The 15,986-nt window shown below is 44.9% G+C and overlaps 1 protein-coding gene across 2 annotated transcripts in view; it reads left to right on the top strand.

Annotated features, from left to right (window-relative positions):
• The window catches only part of RSU1 (Ras suppressor protein 1), a 227,433-nt gene that overhangs the window by 67,753 nt on the left and 143,694 nt on the right, over nucleotides 1–15,986 (top strand). For both annotated transcript variants that reach the window (XM_038755737.1, XM_038755738.1), the window contains 4 exons: nucleotides 803–923; nucleotides 3,257–3,375; nucleotides 4,966–5,048; nucleotides 5,324–5,438. In XM_038755737.1, coding sequence (XP_038611665.1) covers nucleotides 803–923; nucleotides 3,257–3,375; nucleotides 4,966–5,048; nucleotides 5,324–5,438 — 438 coding nt within the window. The remainder of the gene's footprint in view (nucleotides 1–802; nucleotides 924–3,256; nucleotides 3,376–4,965; nucleotides 5,049–5,323; nucleotides 5,439–15,986) is intronic.

The raw sequence follows: 15,986 nt of genomic DNA, 5'->3' as shown, positions 1-15,986 counted from the left end.
AATGGAGCGTTTGGATTTGCTCTCTTCTTGTAACGAAGATAGTCAAAATCAAAGTTCAATAGCTTGATTGGCAATGTAGCATGATGTCAGCTCTTAGCCTTCAATTCAGGCCTCCCTCCCAGGCTCTGCAATTTTTTTAGGCCACTCGGCTTGAAATCCCTCCTCGCCACCCCCTGTATGTCATCAGTGTATTTATTGATTCATTCAATTGTATTTATTGAGCGCTTACTGTGTGCAGAGCAATGTATTAAGCACTTAGGGAAGTAGCATGCCTTAGTGGAAAGAGCACGGGAGTCAGAAGTTGTGGGTTCGAATCCCTGCTCCGCCGCTTATCAGCTGTGTGGCTTTAGGCAAGTCACTTAACTTCCCTGGGCCTCAGTTCCCTCATCTGTAAAATGGGGATGATGACTGTGAGCCCCACGTGGGGCAACCTGATTACCTTGTATCTCCCCCAGCGCTTAGAACAGTGCTTGGCACGTAGTATGCGCTTAACAAATACCAACAGTATTATTATTATTATTGCAATATAATAGAGTTGGTAGACCTGATCCCTGCTCACAAGGAGCATCCAATTTACAGACTATGTCGTAGGACCTCTTGAGATGTTGGTTTCATTTACACTTCTGCGGTGGGTTATTTCCTTGAATGTGTTCTAAGAAGCTTTACACGCGCCCCTCTGATAGAGTTGGTCGGATTGGAGTTTCGTCTCCTTTTTAAGGAAACTGAGAAAATATGTTGTTTCTGTCATCTTATTGCTGTGAGAGTTGTTCCTTGTTCTTACTCAACACATTGATTTCCACAGCTGTGCCACCCAATGTAGCGGAACTGAAGAATCTGGAAGTGCTGAACTTTTTCAACAACCAGATTGAGGAGCTGCCCACGCAGATCAGCAGTCTCCAAAAGCTCAAACACCTGAACCTTGGGTACGTACCAGGGAAAGGGAGAAGGGGAGGAGGAGGCCGAAGGGCACCACTGCCCACAGATAGCTAATTCTGTTTAACAGTTTGAATTTTGAAATGGAGCTTTAATGGATCTTTTTAAAACAGATGAGCAACGGATGCATTTATCATCATCATCATCAATCGTATTTATTGAGCGCTTACTATGTGCAGAGCACTGTACTAAGCGCTTGGGAAGTACAAATTGGCAACATATAGAGACAGTCCCTACCCAACAGTGGGCTCACAGTCTAAAAGGGGGAGACAGAGAACAAAACCAAACATACTAACAAAATAAAATAAATAGAATAGATATGTACAAATAAAATAAATAAATAAATAGAGTAAAAAATATGTACAAACATATATACATATATACAGGTGCTGTGGGGAAGGGAAGGAGGTAAGATGGGGGGGATGGAGAGGGGGGCGAGGGGGAGACATTCACTCAATCGTATTTATTGAGCGCTTACTGTGTGCAGAGCACTATACTAAGCACTTGGGAAGTACAAGTTGGCAATATAAAGAGACGGTCCCTACCCAACAGCGGGCTCACAGTATGGGTTGGCCTGTTTGGAAGTGAATTGTTGGAGCAGATAATGGAATCGCGTCCGGTGTATTTTTTTTCTAGTAAAATCAGATTTTCCCTGTTTTCTTGTTGGAAGTCATTTTCTGGACCCTGACCTTGATCTTCAGAATCAGCAGTAATATTAACACATTCGAGGTCTATTATTAAAAAGAAATAGTAGCTATCTTCTAAGCCGGATAGGGACTTTTAAAGCACCGCTCTGGCCTCATTAATTCTCCCACTACTAGGTTTGGGTGGGCAGGCTAAATCAGTGCTGCTGTCATTCATTGATAGCCTCAAGCTGGGACTTGCCCATGCCTGTTTTTGGGACATGTTTTGGGACCTGTTTTGTTTTTGGGACATGCCCATGCCAATTAGTGGTAAGGCCCAGGGCGTGTTTCGTCCTCCAAGGAGGAAGTGATGGACTTGCTACGTGAGTAACTTAATTTGGTGATGTCAAAGGGAAAGGCGATTGAAAATGGTCTCACTAATCAGTTCCCTTTTTCCCCCTGTTGCTCACCCTCATCTTTACTAACCAGGTATTTATCAATTTAATACAAGGCATGAATTGGAAAAACCCTTGCTTTCACGGCATTTATTGATTTGCCTCTATTTGTTATTAAATGGGTTCCGTGGCAGGTATTGCTCTTTCCAGATGGTGCGCTGGTTAAGAGAAAATCCAATTTCTTTCATTTAGAAATTCTACAAACATCGTCCTCAGTGGGGATGGTTGGGGTTTTCATTACTAATCGCTGAGGAAAGAGCAGAGTAGAAACTTAGAATAATCTAGGTGGGAAATGTTAAAGAACACACATATACACACACATAAAAAAGGATTTCCTTTTGTCCTGGGATTTGGATGAGGTATTGGGAATTGACTGGGTTGCCTGCCCCTTTGCTCTGAGAGACGAAGGCCTACCTAATTAGTTCCTCCGTGTACACCTTGAAAATTTTTCAGTTGGATTTTAAAACAATTGCACCCTAATGTGTGGGCAAACTTTTTGGAGAAACCCGTATTTCTCACCTGGGTTTGGAGGGCTTTATGCTGCAGTTAACTCCAAGTTGCATTATTCTGATAATGGTCCATAGTTGTTGCCTTCCTCTCCTCCGTGCTGCATTTTCTGTCTTCCCTCTGCTCATTTCATCTCTTCTTACATTGGAGCTGGAGGTCCTGAATAAGTAGAGCATCTTCAATTCTGATTATGAGACAGTAAGCCTTACTCCTTCTAAGCAGATCATTTAGCCTCCAAAGTCTTTTTGTTTTCCTCAGGCAAAATCGGTGTTGATACTGACTGACTTGCAAGGAGACAGAACTGTGTCGTGGGAAGAGTGAGGGTTTCTAATGGGTTTTAGAATCTTTTCCTGGAACGAAGGGGAGGCCTTATATGTTTCTCTGTTGAGAACTGGCATGGCCTAATGGAAAGAGGATGGAAAGAGTTGGAAGACTGGGTTTCAAATCCCGGCCCTACCAGTTGCCGGCAGTGTGACTGTGGGCAGGTCATTTAACTTTCCTGTGCCTCATGTTCCTCATCTGTGAAATGGAAATTAAATTCCAGTCCCTCTTACCTGAGGCTATGACCTCCATGTGGAACAGGGACCGTGTCCAACCGTATTATCTTGTATCTACCTTAGAGTTTAGTACAGTGCTTGGCATATCATAAGTCCCCCGCAAATCCTATTATTAATATTGTTATTATTGTATCATTGTTACCGCTACTGATTGTAAACATTTGCTTTTCTCTTTGAACAGCATGAACAGGTTAAATACCTTGCCCCGGGGATTTGGCTCTTTACCTGCTCTCGAGGTCCTTGACTTGACTTACAACAACTTAAATGAAAATTCCCTTCCTGGAAACTTCTTCTACCTTAGTAAGAAACTTTTCAAATCTATAAATTTTCTGAAAATGGTGCTTTGCATTCTGAAAATGAAATTTATTTGATCGGGCCAAACTCTGAGAGAAATGATTGGCTATATTTTTTTTTTCTTCTCCTGGTCCTTTAAAATATTCGTTCATCAGTCAGCCGTGTGCCTAGTTGATAGATGGTTATCTGACACCACTGGGCAGAAGTAGACTCTGCTATTAATGCCATTAGCCTTCCGTTAAGGAGGAGTTCCTTGTGTACAATTTAGTCGTGTATTTAGCTAAAAAATGGGAAAAATTAGAGAAGCAGCGTAGTTGAAAGAGCATGGTTCTGGGAGTGAGAAGACCTGGGTTCTAATCCCAGCTCTGCCACTTGTCTGCTTTGTGACCTTGGGCAAGTCACTTAACTTTTCTGGGCCTCACTTCCCTCATCTCTAAAATGGGAATTGAGATTGTGAGCCCCATGTGGGACAGGAACTGTGTCCAACCTGGTGATAGTGCTTAGAACAGTTCTTTGCACATTGTAAGCACTTAATAAATGCCATCATTAGTATTCTTATGAGCTTGTGTCTACCCCAGTGCTTAGAACAGTGCCTGACACATAGTAAGCGCTTGACAAATGCCATTTAAAAAAATATCGACCGTCTTCAAAAGAGATGGCACAAAAAGTGCTTGTTTCCCGTGTGACGTAACTCCATGACAGTTCCGGACTCTGGAGCCTTTCCAGAATGTTAAATAAAAATGGCCCCAATAAACTGTTAATGGTTTTAAGACTTTTGTGAGCTGGGTTCTTATTTTAAGTAGTTTAGGGAAACTACCAGTGGGTTTGTCAATGTCTGTGTGAGCGTAAGAGCGAGAAACCCGGCCTCTGGATGAAAAAAGTCATATAACACCTTTATTCCGAGTATGACTATTTTATTTCCGTTCCTTCGGAATAACAGAACTGCCGTGGTCCATCAATCCTAGTAAAGGCAAAACTCCCATAAAGCCTTATACTGGGGACTAAGCTGGGTATTTCATTCTTTGAGTAATTTTATTATCTTTTCCCCACCACTCTTTTCCCCTTCTGCCTAGCTAAGTCAATAGTAATAATCACCTTAGGTAGAACCTCTGCCTGGAAATGTTGCAGTAAGGTTTCTGCTCCTTACAGTAATGTTCTCTTTTTCTTGGCCCCATTTGCAAATTTTCACAAAAGATTCCTCTGCTGAAGGCATTGTTATAAAAGGGCCAGTTGGAGGCCTTTGCTGATCTTGGATGTGAAAAGCACTTAGTACAGTGCTCTGCACACAGTAAGCGCTCAATAAATACGATTGAATAATAAAGGAGGGGGATCAGAGATGTAGGAGAGTAAGGGATATCTTTCCTGACAGCTGAGTATTGACAACCCCTTGAGGTCTACCATTGTTGAAATTGTTAATTGTGGCAGTTCTGTGGGATATAAATGTTTTCCTGAACACTGCACTACAATCAGCCAGTAAATCTAAGTTTGACCTGCTTGCTATTATTGTGAGCCCGAGGTATGTCAAAGGCTTTTCACCAAGCCCGGGTTATTAATCAAACCTGACGCCCTCTTTATATATTGCTGTTTAATTTGCAGCCACCCTGCGTGCACTCTATCTAAGTGACAACGATTTTGAAATCCTGCCGCCAGATATTGGGAAGCTCACAAAGTTGCAGATAGTAAGTAATTTATCTAAATTCTTAGAAAATCAATTCACTTTCACAGCCCCTGGAGGAGCAGAATCAAGTCAATTTGAGAAGGAGTAGGGTTTGTTTGCAAGAATAAACCGCTACACCTGATTCTGTTTCTTGTTTATCTGCGGGCACTGGTAAATAAATCGAAAGGACGGCACAGTGGGAGGAGAGAGGGCAAGGAGAAGAGTAAGAGTTTTTATTGTGTGCTTCTTTATGTTAACATGTTAAAAAATGTTTGACAGCCTCCTATTTTCCTTTAGCTCAGCCTCAGGGATAATGACCTGATATCACTGCCTAAAGAAATTGGGGAACTCACCCAACTCAAGGAACTTCACATCCAGGGAAACCGACTGACCGTGCTGCCCCCAGAGCTGGGTAAGTTTGCAGATGCGAGAGATCTCTTCTCTGCTTTAAATAGGAATTATCCAATGGAAAGCTCTTCTGCCCAAGCTAAAAGGTCACTGCATCCTTTGGGATCCTTGCCCTGAAGAGAGTCGACGCTCAGGGAGAGAAAGGAAGAAACAGGGTAAAGAGAAAATATGGTTGTACGCAAGTTGGCATTGGGGGTTCTGCTTCAGTAATCGGTGGATGTCGTTGTAGAATTACTAGCTATTCAATGGTAAAACTCATGGAAGTTGGGAGAAATGTCTGTGGATTGGAAAAATAATTATTATTTAATATTTGTTAAGCACTTTATAATAATAATGATGACATTTATTAAGTGCTTACTATGTGCAAAGCACTGTTCTAAGTGCTGGGGAGGTTACAAGGTGATCAGGTTGTCCCACAGGGGGCTCACAGTTTTAATCCCCATTTTACAGATGAGGGAACTGAGACACAGAGAAGTGAAATGACTTGCCCAAAGTCACCCAGCTGACAAGTGGCGGAGCCGGGATTAGAACCCATGACCTCTGACTCCAAAGCCCGGGCTCTTTCCACTGAGCCACACTGCTTCTCAAGGGCTGGGGTAGTACAAGAGAAGCAGATCAGAAGTGGCCTCTGTCCCAAGTGGGGCTTGCAGTCTGTAGGGGAGGAGGAACAGGTATTTAACCCTCATTTTTCAGATGGGGAAACTGAGGCACTTACCCTAGGTCACCCAGCAGGCATCTGGTGGAGCTGGGATTGGAAACCAGGTCCTCCGTCTCTTCCGCAACACCACACTGCTTCTCAAGGAATGTGTGTTCCTGTCTCTAGAAATGGATAGCCCAGGGAATTAGCCAGGGCCAGCGTACCATCAATGCCTGTGAAAACAGTGCTTCGCACAGCCCGCTGCTGGGTAGGGACCGTCTCTGTATGTTGCCAACTTGTACTTCCCAAGCGCTTAGTACAGGGCTCTGCACACAGTAAGCGCTCAATAAATACGATTGAAAAGAAAGTCACTTAACTTCTCTGTGCCTCCGTTACCTCATTTGGAAAATGGCCATTAAGACTGTGAGCACCTCCTGGGACAACCTGATCACCTTGCATATCCCCCAGCGCTTAGAACAGTTCTTAGCACATGGTAAAGCACTTAACAAATACCATTATTTAGGGCAGAAATATCCCTCAGCGCTTAGAACAGCGTTTAGAACATGGGAAGCACTTATTTAGGGCTGAAAACAACCCATTTTTGTTAGCCAGGATTCCATGCGACAACTCCTCCTGTTTCAGGTGACACACATTGTATGACTAGAGCTGAGTTGATTGCTTGGGTCCCCTCAGACCCTTGCCCCTCCTCTCGCAATCAATCATATTTATTGAGCATGTGCTGGGTGCAGATAACTGAGGGAATACAGAGAAAATACTGAGAGAATATAGTACAAAAGTGTTGGAAGACATTTTCCCTCACCACAAGGAGCTCTCAGTCTAGAAGGGGAGACAGATATTAATATAAAATTATGGATATGTACGTACAGTACACTCACAATAATAATGGCATTTATTAAGTGCTTACTACGTTCTAAGTGATAGGGAGGTTACAGGGAAGCAGCGTGGCTTAGTGGAAAGAGCACCGGCTTTGGAGTCAGAGGTCAGGGGTTCGAATCCCGGCTCTGCCCCATGTCTGCTGTGTGACGTTGGGCAAGTCACTTAACTTCTTGGAGCCTCAGTTACCTCATCTGTAAAATGGGGAGGATGACTGTGAGCCCCAAGCGGGACGACCTGATCAACTTGTATCCCCCCCAGCGCTTAGAACAGCAATTTGCACATAGTAAGCGCTTAACAAATGCCATCATATAAGGGGGGGGGGGCTCACGGTCTTCATCCCCATTTTCCAGATGAGGGAACTGAGGCCCAGAGAAGTGAAGTGACCTGTCCATAGTTACCCAGCTGACAATTGGCGGAGCCGGGATTTGAATCCGTGACCTCTGACTCCAAAGCCCTGGCTCTTTCCACTGAGCCACGCTGCTTCTCTACCTATACATAGGTACCTGTCTCTCTGCAGGAAGATTCAAAGACCCAAGACTGGGGTGTCCAGATGTGTGTGTGAAAGAGAGAGAAAGAATGAATGAGAATCAGAGCCCTTGTCTTACATGCAGGCTCACATTTTATCACCCACATTTCCAGAGCTTAGAACAGTGCATTGCACATAGTAAGCGCTTAACAGATGCCATCATTATTATTATATGAGCACGGCCCAGAGGGTGGAGCGATGTTGGTCACTGCTTTCTCTCCCCACACCAACCCTCTGCAGGCCTAGTATTCATTAGCATAGCCATTCATATGAGTCTCTCCCTATATAAAATCATCTTTTCTGCCACTTCTCATCTGTGGTTGCTATGGCAAGCTAATTGTAGGTCAACTCTACCTTACCCCTATACCCAGGAAGGGAAACTTTGTCAAATTCCTCCTGGTCCCGGCCAGTCCGTTTCCAGATTGTTGCAAGGATCCTGTTCTCTTTGCTTATTCATTCATTCAGTCGTATTTATTGACCACTTACTGTGTGCAGAGCACTGTACTAAGCGCTTGGGAAGTACAAGTTGGCGACGTATAGAGGCGGTCCCTACCCAACAGCGGGCTCACGGTCTAGAAGGGGGAGACAGACAACACAACAAAACAAGTGGACAGGTGTCAGGACATCAGAACAAATAGAATTAAAGCTAAATGCACATCATTAACAAAATAAATAGAATAGTAAATATGTACAAGTAAAATAAATAGAGTAACAAATCTGTACAAACATATATGCAGGTGCTGTGGGGAGGGAAAGGAGGTAGGGCGGGGGGGGATGGAGAGAAGGAGAGGAACCCTATCTTGGGGAGCTTCTTAGGGAATAATTATTCATTTATTATCTTAGGGAGTACAATCCCCCACAGATGCCCCTGTCAGGGGTATCTCAACATTAGCCCCTTTTCCTTCTACAGTGATATTTAAGGTTGACTAAAGCTCAAGTACAGCAGAAAAAGACCTAGTGTACTAACCTAGTGTTCATTACAGGCTAGATTTGAGGGAGAGCTATAGAACCATCATTTAAAACAATAATCTGGAGCTGGTTTATACTAGTATGAGGGGAATTTATTGTGAGCCTGCTAAGTGTGTGTTATTTCACACCTGGGAAAATATGGCAGACACCTGAGACACACCTCTCCTTTCCACAAGGGGTTTACATTCTACCTGGGGAAACAAAAATCGTACAACTAGCGAAATCGTTGTCTATGCATGGAATTTTTGGTGAAAATATCCATTTAGGCACAAATGCTGAGGATGGGTAGAAATGAATAATAATAATTGTGTTCATTAATGGCCTATTATGTGCCAAGCCCTGTTCTACAACATAATCAGGTCAGACACAGTCCCCGATCCACCCAGGGCTCTGAGTACGAGGGAGAACAGGTATTTCATTCCCATTTTGCAGATGAGGAAACTAAAGCGCAGAGAAGTGAAGCGACCTGCCCAAGATCGCACAGCGGACAGGTGGCGGAGCCGGGATTAGAACCCAGACCCACGCTCTTTCCACTAGGCCATACTATTTCTCTGTGGTATTTGTTAAGTGCATACTATGCGCCAAGCACTGTACTAAGCTTTGGGGTGGATACAAGATAATCAGGTCAGACCCAATCCCTTGCCTACAGGAGATATGTTCTAGAGGCATCTGTTGAGTGGATACAACTGCGGGGATTTGGATAGTCAGTTGAGGAATGAAGGAAGGCGTGTTGGGAAAAGGAGTAGGATTGAAGGAGAGGTTTGAAGGTGAGGAAGACTGAAGTCTGGTGGACTTTTGGGGTTGGGAATTCCAGGCTGAGGGGACCACATGAGGAAGCTTAAGAGGAATGAAGAGTGCAGTCTGGCGACTAGCAGATGGGGAGAGCTGATAAATTAAGGTGGAGATGGCTAGTGGAGAGCCTTGAAAACAATAGGAAGGGGTTTTTGTTTGGGCAGTCATTAGTGGGTTTTGAGGAGATGGGAGTTAATACCGAGCAACATTTCAGGAGGATGATCCAGGCCTGGAATTTGCACCGAAGAGGGAATCTAGATAATAATAATAATGATGGCATTTATTAAGTGCTTACTATGTTCTAAGCGCCGAGGAGGATACAAGATGATCACGTTGTCCCACATGGGGCTCACGGTCATAATCCCCATTTTACAGATGAAGTAACTGAGGCTCAGAGAAGTTAAGTGACTTGCCAAGGGTCACACAGCAGACGTGTGGGGGAGCCGGGATCGCAAGGAGACCACCACCAAGGATGTCTCACCATGGTATGCAAGCGTTTCAACCAGGGTAGATAGGAAGGCGTGGATCTGTGAAATGTTGTTAAGCAATTTATTTATATTAATGTCTGCCTCCCGCTCCAGACTGTAAACTCACTGTGGGCAGGGAATGTGTCTACAGACTTTGTTTTATGGTGTTTGTAAAGCTCTTACTATGTGGCCGGCACTGCCCTTAGTCTGTCCGTGCCCCACTGAGGCTCCCCATTTTACAGATGAGGGAACTGAGGCACAGAGGAGTTAAGTGACTTGTCCAAGGTCATGCAGACAAGCGGCTGAGCCAGGATTAAACCCAAGTTCTTCCGACTCCGAGCCCTATAACTCTATCCACAAGGCTGCTTCCCAACTCTGTTATATTGTACTCTCCCAAGCGCTCAGTACAGTGCTCTGCACACAGCAAGCACTTGATTGAAGCAAGAATTGGGAGGGTGTAAGCAGTTGAATGCCATTGAAGAGTAAAGGCTGACCCCAAGGTTGCAGACTCAGAGGACAGGGAGGTTTTGTCAACAGATTAAGGAAGGTTGGGAGGTGGGAAAACAAGCATTTATGTTTTGCCCCTTGGTGCGTGCAGTAGATGTAAAAAAAAAAAAAACTTGGCCCTTGCCCTTGAGGAGTTTGCAAAGGTCATCTAAAAAACATATTAAATTGGAACCTTTATTCCTCATTCCTCAGGGCTTCTTGTGGCTTGGAAGCAGCCATGGGGTTGAAAGAGGGCTTTTTAAAAAAATAAAAGCTTTTGAAAAATATTTGGAGATAGAGGAGAAGGAGCTTTTGGAGAGAAATAAATTGTTTTTCTGTCCATCTCCCCCTTCTAGACTGTGAGCCCGTTGTTGGGTAGGGACCGTCTATATATGTTGCCGTTTTGTACTTCCCAAACACTGAGTACAGTGCTCTGCACACAGTGAGTGCCCAATAAATTTGATTGAATGAATGAGAAAGGAGAGGATCAGAGATGCAAATTGAATGGGTGGGTTTCTAGAACAGGTGGAAGATCTCTTGGGGGACGGCTGGGGAGCAGAATAAAGATGATGAAGCAAGATTTGGTTTGGGAACTTTGGGAAATTCACGGCTTCAGTTTGTACGAACTGAGTAGTTGGCCAGATCATCAAGGGGTTAGGAAAGGAGGTGGAGAAGGTGGCGGGGGCTTCAGGAGGGAAAAACTGGTGGGGATTCTGGACACGTGAGTCAATGAAGAAGGAGTAGGAGAGCTGTCGGGAGAAAACAGGGCTGAATTAACACATGGAAGTGTGAAGTTGTAAGTGGGAGAAGTGGGCCCGGAGCCTGAATTTCTGTCAGTAGTTCTCAGCTGCCCAGGCATAGGAGTGGAAGAAGCCGACTGTGGCAGGGATCCAGGGCTGTGGGTGGGAGGCGCGAAAGCGACAAAGGGATAGTGGGATCAGGCAGTTGAGACTGGAGGTGCCATTTGACTCGGTCAGAGAGGTGGAGGAAGAGAGAGGTTGATGGGTGGCCAGGTATTGAACCTGTGGCTTGTGTCCTCTGAGCAGCTCTGGCAAGGACGTGCCAAGTTGTAGTGTGAAACGCAGAAGTGCCTAGAAGTCTTGTTTTCAAATGAGCAAGCACTGCTTTATCATCTCTCCTCCTTCCCCCACTCTCCCAGATTGTTCTGTGCTCACCAGAATTTTCCTCAGATTGGAACTTCTAGAGGAAAGAGACCGTGTGCAGTATAGTTTCGTCTACAGAAGATGCCAAGAAGAGGATCTTGCTTTTCTCAGACACTCGGGTAGTCGAGTCGAAGTGTACGGCAGCCATTGTAGCAGTAAATCAACAGTGTGGCCCAGCTCAGTGAATGTGGGACAGGGAGTCGGGAGATCTGGGTTCTAGTGCTGCTGTGTGATCTTAGGCAAGTCGCTTCGCTCCTCTGTGCCTCAGTTCCTCCCACTGGCCCGGGACTCTCTCCCCGTTCTTATACGACAGACCACCACCCTTCTCACCTTCAAAACCTTATGAAAATCACATCTCCTCCAAGAGGCCTCTTCATTTCCCTGATTCACTCCCCCGTCTACATCACCTGTGCAGTTGGATCTTTAAGCACTTGATAGACACCCGACCCTCAGCCCCACGTGTGCGTATATGCGTACATAATTTAATGTAACATCCGTCTCCCCCTCTAGACTGTAAACTCCTTGTGGGCAGGGAATCAAGTTTATAGTAGCAGCGGGGAAGCAGCGTGGCTCAGTGGGCTTTGGAATCAGAGGTCATGGGTTCAAATCCCGACTCTTCCGCTTGTCAGCTGTGTGACTCTGGGCAAGTCTCTTCACTTCTCTGGGCCTCAGTGACCTCATCTGGAAAATGGGGATTAAGATTGTGAGCCCCACATGGGACAACCTGATCACCTTGTATCCTTCCCAGCGCTTAGAACAGTGCTTTGCACATAGTAAGCGCTTAACATATACCAAAATTATTATTATTATTATTATAGTAATGTACTCTCCCAAGCACTGAATACGGTGCTCTGTACGCAGTAAGCACTTAATAAATACACTGATCCCTCCCTTCCTCTTAGGCTGTGTGTCCCATGTGGGATCTGATAATCTTATGTCTATTCCAGCACTTAGTCTTGACACACATTAAAAGCGTAATAAATATCAATATTTGAAGTCCCTCTCAGGACTTCCCCACTGTATCATCCCTGTTATTACAATAGCCTTAGCCACTGAGCCTTCAGGCCCTGAACTGCGCAGGATGTTCTTCCATCTCAGACTTGCCCTCTGCCCGGGAAGGGGAAGAGAGTCAGTTTGGAAAAAGGACAAGAGGACAACTGAGGAAGAGGCAGCTAGGAGCAGCTCTGATCCAGGATTCCTCTTCACGGAGCCGCAGCGCTCCTGTTTAGAAATTCATTATACGCTCCGACCCATAAGGAACAGCTGGGATTCTCAGGGAGCCTGTAGGAGGCTCAGTATAATATATTTAGTTGAGCAGACTAGCTAATAAGCCGAGGTGGAAAGTGATTCACAAAGTCTACAACTTGGACATATGCTCTAGAAGATGTATAGATTTGGTAATTATCCACCCAGAATCGACTTTTGGTTCAAACCAAAATAAGATCATTATAGGTGCTTAGGCACATGAAATTGGCATTTGTCATTAGATGGACAGAAAGAATTACATTTTTCTTTGAAGGTCTGGAAGACTGCTGGGGACAGACCTTAGAGAATTCACAGACTCCAACTTAATAATAATAATAATGGTATTTGTTAAGCGCTTACTATGTGCTAAGCACTGTTCTGAGCGCTGGGGTGGATACAGGGCAATCAGGTTGTCCCACGTGGGGCTCATACTTTTAATCTCCATTTTACAGATGAGGTAACTGAGGCACAGAGCAGTTAAGTGACTTGCCCAAGGTCACCCAGCAGATAAGTGGTGGAGGCGGGATCAGAACCCATGTCCTTTGACTCCCAAGCCCGGGCTCTTTCCACTGAACCACGCTGCTCCCCCTGAAGTTTTCCAATACTGCATTCAGGATCCTACTTCGCTTTTGTTTTTCTTGGTGTTTTTTTTAAGTATATTCACGCTATGAAAAGATGATCTGTAGTTTGGTTTTCTGTGATGGTAGTTGATAATCCTCAACTCCTGCCGACTGCTAAGGATGTGTATGACATTTTTGAACAGTTTCCACTCCATATGTTCAATTTCTGTGGGGCTTTGCGGCCAAATCTTCCAAAGAATGGAGATTTCACAAATTGTTAAGCTGAATCACAAGTGTGGGGAGTTCAACAAATAGAACTTTTCCATCTTTGGGGGGAAAATTTGGAGAATTCTAGCACCTGGTCTGTTGGGAATAAATCAATAGTATTTCGTACGTATGAATTGTATGCAGAGCGCTGTACTAGCTATATGCGACCGTACAATAGAATGAGTAGACATTCCTCAAAGAGTGTTTGATCTAGCTGGGAAGACAGACAGGAAAATGAATTACAGAATTCCAGAAAGTAAGAGACGAGGCAGCGTGGTCCAATGAGAAGAGGCTTGGCCTAATGGAAAGAGCCTATTGACTTGGGAGTCAGGGGGGCTAGGATCTAATTCCAACTTCACCATTTCCTACCATTTGATGTTGGCAAATCACTAATCTGTTCCTCAGTTTCCCCATCTGTAAAATAGGGATTCACCACCTGTTCTCCTTCTTAGTCTGAAGCAGGGACTGTTGGACCTGATTACCTTTGCTTAGTACAGTGCTTTGCACGTGGAAAATGCTTAACAAAAATGCAATTAATATTGTTTTTAGTATTAGTATTATTTAGACAGAGCAGGGGCTGGGGAGTCCGAGGACGTGGGTTCTAATCCCAGATCCGCCAGTTGTGTGCTGGGTGACCTTGGGCAAGCCACTTAACTTCTCTGTGCCTCGGTTCCCTCATCTGTACATGAGGATTAAGACTGGGAGCCCCATGTGGGACAACCTGATTACCTTGTATCCACCCCGGCGCTTAGACTATAGTAAGAACTTAACAAATGCCATTGTCATTATTAATAAGTAATAGAATACAAGGATACAAGAATATAAGGATAAAAGAATATATATTATTGTGTATATATAATAATAATGTTGGTATTTGTTAAGCGCTTACGATGTGCCAAGCACTTTTCTAAGCGCTGGGGTAGATACAAGGTAATCAGGTTGTCCCACGTGGGGCTCACAGTCTTCATCCCCATTTTACAGATGAGGGAACTGGGGCCCTGAGAAGTGAAGTGACTTGCCCAGAGTCACACAGCTGACAATTGGCGGAGTTGTGATTTGAACCCATGACCTCTGACTCCAAAGCCCGGGCTCTTTCCACTGAGCCACGCTGCTTATATACACATACAAAAGTGTTATGGGGGTTTGTGAATATCCAAATGCATAGGTAACATGAAAGTGCCAAAATGTCAGTCAGGAGATACAGAGTAGGGAAATGAGAAATTAGTCAGGGAAGGACTCCGGGAAGAGGAATAATAATAATAATAATAATGGCATTTATTAAGCACTTACTATGTGCAAAGCACTGTTTTTAGCGCTGGAAGGATTACAAGGTGATCAGGTTGTCCCACGGGGGGCTCACAGTCTTCATCCCCATTTTACAGATGAGGGAACTGAGGCACAGAGAAGTTGTGACCTGCTCAAAGTCACGCAGCTGACAATTGGCAGATTGGAGACAATGTGACTCCAAAGCCCATGTTCTTTCCATGGAGCCACGGGCTTTGAAGATGAAAAGAGCAAGATCTCAGAAGGGTTTTGAAGATGGGGAGAGCAGCGTGCTGCCGGATGTGAAGCGGGTGGGCATTTCCAGGTAGAAGGGAAGCCGAGAACTCGAAGTGATAAATGCTCTCTCCCTCCTACCTAACATTGATTATCTCCCACTCCAGTCCAGCCTGCACACTTTGCTCCTGTAACGCCTACCTTCTTACAGTGCCTCAATCTTGTTTCTGTCTCCGTCGACACCCTTGTTCACATCCTCCCGACTGACCACCCCCCTTATCATCTTCTATTACTATAGTATTTGTTAAGCACTCACTACGTGCCGAGCACTACCGTTCAGAGTCTTAGGGATTTGATGCCTGATAGTGTCAATTTTCTCAATAAAATAGGTGGCCAGGTCAATAGGGTGGATAGAGAGTTTGAGGAGGGCATGGAAAGGGCGATGGGCATGGGTGTCAATAAGGATGGAGAAATAATTTTGCCAGGCGGAGGAGAGGTGTAGAGTTAAAACACGCAAGGATAAAGTTGAAGTGGACGAAATGGGCCTGATATCTAGATTTCTGCCAGCAGCGCTCTGCAGCTCATGCGCAAGAGTGAAGGAGGCGGATTGTGTATGTGACCTAGGGCTGTGGGTTAGTGGATTGAGATAGATGAAGGGATCAGGGAGCAAGTGAGTTCAGTTCAGTAGAGAGGGTGATGTTGAGAACATCAATGTGGTCATCAAGGGAAAGTCATTTGGGAGGCTATAAGCGGCCTGACAAGTTGAGAAAATTGGATGGGGTCAAGAGATGAGGCTCTCTGTGGGGGAAGAGCACAGATCTGTGGGAAAGAGAAGGCAGCTAAGGAAGGTGTGGTCAGGCAGGGATTTCGGAGTTGGTGACGGTAGAGATCATCCAGTGGCTAGAGGTGATGAGATCGAGTGTGTTTGAGTGGGTAAGGTGGGATGGAACAGGAGGCCAGTGGAGTTGACAAGTGATGGGAGGTGGGCGGCGAAAGGGTCAACAGCAACATCTCTGTGGATATCGAAGTTCCCAAAGATCAGTGTA

The sequence above is a fragment of the Tachyglossus aculeatus genome, chromosome 13 (genome assembly GCF_015852505.1).
Source record: "Tachyglossus aculeatus isolate mTacAcu1 chromosome 13, mTacAcu1.pri, whole genome shotgun sequence".
Taxonomy (NCBI): domain Eukaryota; kingdom Metazoa; phylum Chordata; class Mammalia; order Monotremata; family Tachyglossidae; genus Tachyglossus; species Tachyglossus aculeatus.
This window is presented reverse-complemented; position numbering and strand designations above follow the sequence as displayed.